This window comes from Nannobrachium achirus (assembly GCF_963921795.1).
Source record: "Nannobrachium achirus genome assembly, chromosome: 2".
In the NCBI taxonomy this organism is placed as follows: domain Eukaryota; kingdom Metazoa; phylum Chordata; class Actinopteri; order Myctophiformes; family Myctophidae; genus Nannobrachium; species Nannobrachium achirus.
In genome coordinates this window covers 59,741,533-59,744,208 of record NC_137811.1, presented here as the reverse complement: position 1 = coordinate 59,744,208, position 2,676 = coordinate 59,741,533, and the positions used below count along the sequence as shown (strand labels likewise).

At 41.4% G+C, this 2,676-nt stretch overlaps 1 protein-coding gene across 1 annotated transcript; it reads left to right on the top strand.

Moving 5' to 3' along the window:
• Window positions 1–407: 407 nt before the first annotated feature.
• Window positions 408–1,799, top strand: fabp4b (fatty acid binding protein 4b; the record flags this gene model as incomplete). The annotated part of the gene is made up of 4 exons (XM_080743085.1): window positions 408–483; window positions 693–868; window positions 982–1,083; window positions 1,746–1,799. 4 exons carry the CDS (start codon window positions 408–410, stop codon window positions 1,797–1,799), a joined length of 408 nt encoding a protein of 135 aa, XP_080599211.1.
• Window positions 1,800–2,676: the final 877 nt, after the last annotated feature.

Sequence of the window (2,676 nt, the reverse complement as noted above, 5' to 3'; positions counted from 1 at the left end):
CTATTTAGGCAATGCACACAACACACATTGCGTTGTGAGCTTGTAGATCTGCTCTTTTCAAAACAATTAAGGTTTGACAAATTTTGACAAATTTGAGCATAATTTAATTTGGTTTTAGGCCATTATTGTTGTACTTTCACAATCTTTGAGTATTATGAGTATTTCTACGTTCAAAAAGATTCTTGTTTAGGTCTGGAAGAAAACCACGCCCCCATTTATTTCCCGTTTCCACGGTAACGACGAGGACTGCTCTTGATTGGTGGGCACTGATAGAACACGTGCTCTGCAAGGCTTCAAATATGGATCATCCCTTATACAGCAGCCTCTGTTTGTCGCGCTCACTGAAACGTGGGACCCTAAATCAAATCACTCACAGCTTTTGTTAGTGTCCAGACGCTACAGCCATCATGGGCATCGACCAGTTTGTTGGAACCTGGAAGATGACTGCCAGTGACAACTTTGACGAATACATGAAGGCAATCGGTGAGTAAACGATTTCTTAAATTGCACTTGACTTTGTCTCTGTCCTCCGGTTGTGCAGGTAACACTAACACCAACCTATAGGGGGTTCGTTAATATGATCAGTCGGCAAATGATGTGCGATCTGCTCTAGCAAGTGTGTTTCAAGTAAATTTCATTATATAAAGGCCCAGAGAAAAGCACAATGTTTGTTTCTACTTACTATGTTGCAGGTGTTGGCTTTGCAACTCGGCAAATGGGCAACATGGCCAAGCCTAACTTGCTGGTGAGCGTAGATGATGCTGGTGTTATCACCATGAAGTCACAGAGCACGTTCAAGTCGACGGAGATCAAGTTCAAACTCGATGAAGAATTCGACGAGACAACCGCGGACGACAGAAGCACAAAGGTGGGGGATTTGCCTGTGTCCACACAACACACGTGGCGGCTCAGTCACAACACATCTCACAAATGGCACCTAGTTGTGTGTATCTGTCTGACTTCCAATCCTGTGCTCTGCAGACCCTCGTTACCCTGCAGAACGGCAAGCTGGTGCAGAAGCAGAGCTGGGACGGCAAAAGCACCACACTGGAACGAGAAATTCAAGATGGGAAGCTAATAGCGGTAAGAAGATTAATCAACCTTAAATGGGCTTATTTCATGCATTCTGATTTTAAAGCGTGGACTATTTCATATTGACTAAATGTAGCCTGTACTTGATTGAATACTTTGACGTTTGCATTGGAAAAGGGTATACAGTACAGTTCACTGCTAAAGGGCAGGGTCCCTTGGCTATCAGCCTATCATAAAACGATTTATATTAAATGCATTCTTTGCATATTTCTCTTCTAATGCATAGCATACATTTAATCAGTGCAAATCAGTGCTGGAAGAAGTACTCATTCATTTTGTAGGCCTACTTGAGTAAAAGTCCCAATACCCCATGTAGAAATACTCTTTCAAATAAGACCTGAAGTATATTTTAATGTGAGTAGGCCTACTTTGTAATTTTACTGAAAGTGAAATTACTTTTTGCAGAATGTCCCATTTCATGAGTTTACAAATGTATAGCCTAAATGCCTTTAAAATGGCAGATCTACAAGCTCGCTACACGTTGCAAAGCATTGAGCTTGATTGGATATTTGGCCATAATCCGAAGTATAAATGGGGCTGAAGTGGTTGGATATACTAAAGTGTGTACTTACGGTTAAATTACTGCTACTGTTTACGACTTTACGCTACTGCTTTTAATCAAGCATAACTAACATGTATTTAATTCCCAACAGAAATGTGTCATGGATGATGTTGTGGCTGTGAGGACATACGAAAAGGAGGCATAACATTTCTGTTCCCAACCAGCAAAGTTCAAGTTCATCTCTTTCCTCTGTCCAAAAAAATTCAAAATGCACTGCAGTGTTTGTCAAAACTGTCAATAAAATGTTTTTTTGGGAGCGCTTCGCTGTTTCTACATGTCATCTTTTCGACACCCAACTCTAACCCTAACCTCCGTGGGGTGAGTCGCTAACCCTCCGGTCGAAATGATGGTCGTTCGAAAGAATGAGATCCCCCCCCCTTTTTTTTTTTTATTTTATTTTTTTGGACCAGAGGTTTGTTTATGGCCTGCACAATAGTATATTGTTTGACATCGATTATTTGACTGACTAATTTATATTGGATACATTCTTAGCCGTTATAACTTAAGCATCAGCTATTTGGGGCATGTGGGGGTGAGGTCATTAAGGTTCACTGAACAATGTGTAACACTCAGAAGGCTGAGACGGTCATGCCCTGGTGAACATGTGTAGAATGTGTTTTTGGTTTGTCATCGTAACTTGGGACTAGCATTATCATTGCTGTCGTGCAGAAGCTTTAACCTTGTATCCATAAACTCTCTTCCATGAATTCCCAAGTCAAATGTAGTGACAATGGCAGAGCTACAAGCTTGTAGCTTGCCATTATCACTTTTTAAAAAGAAACTAGTTTGGACATTCAGTACAAGGTTTCTGATGTAATGTGATACTGAAATAAGGAAAGGCTTGATGTCTGACTTTGAATACCATAAGTCATGCTGAAATGGGGGGGGGGGTGCTCTCCATTACGACATGTCTCCATTCCGGCAATGACTTCCGGCAATGACTTCTTGTCGTAGTGGCAACACTTCCATAGAGCATCGCAGCGGAAGTGGATTCCTGGGGTCACTTAATATTCCCCATTCAT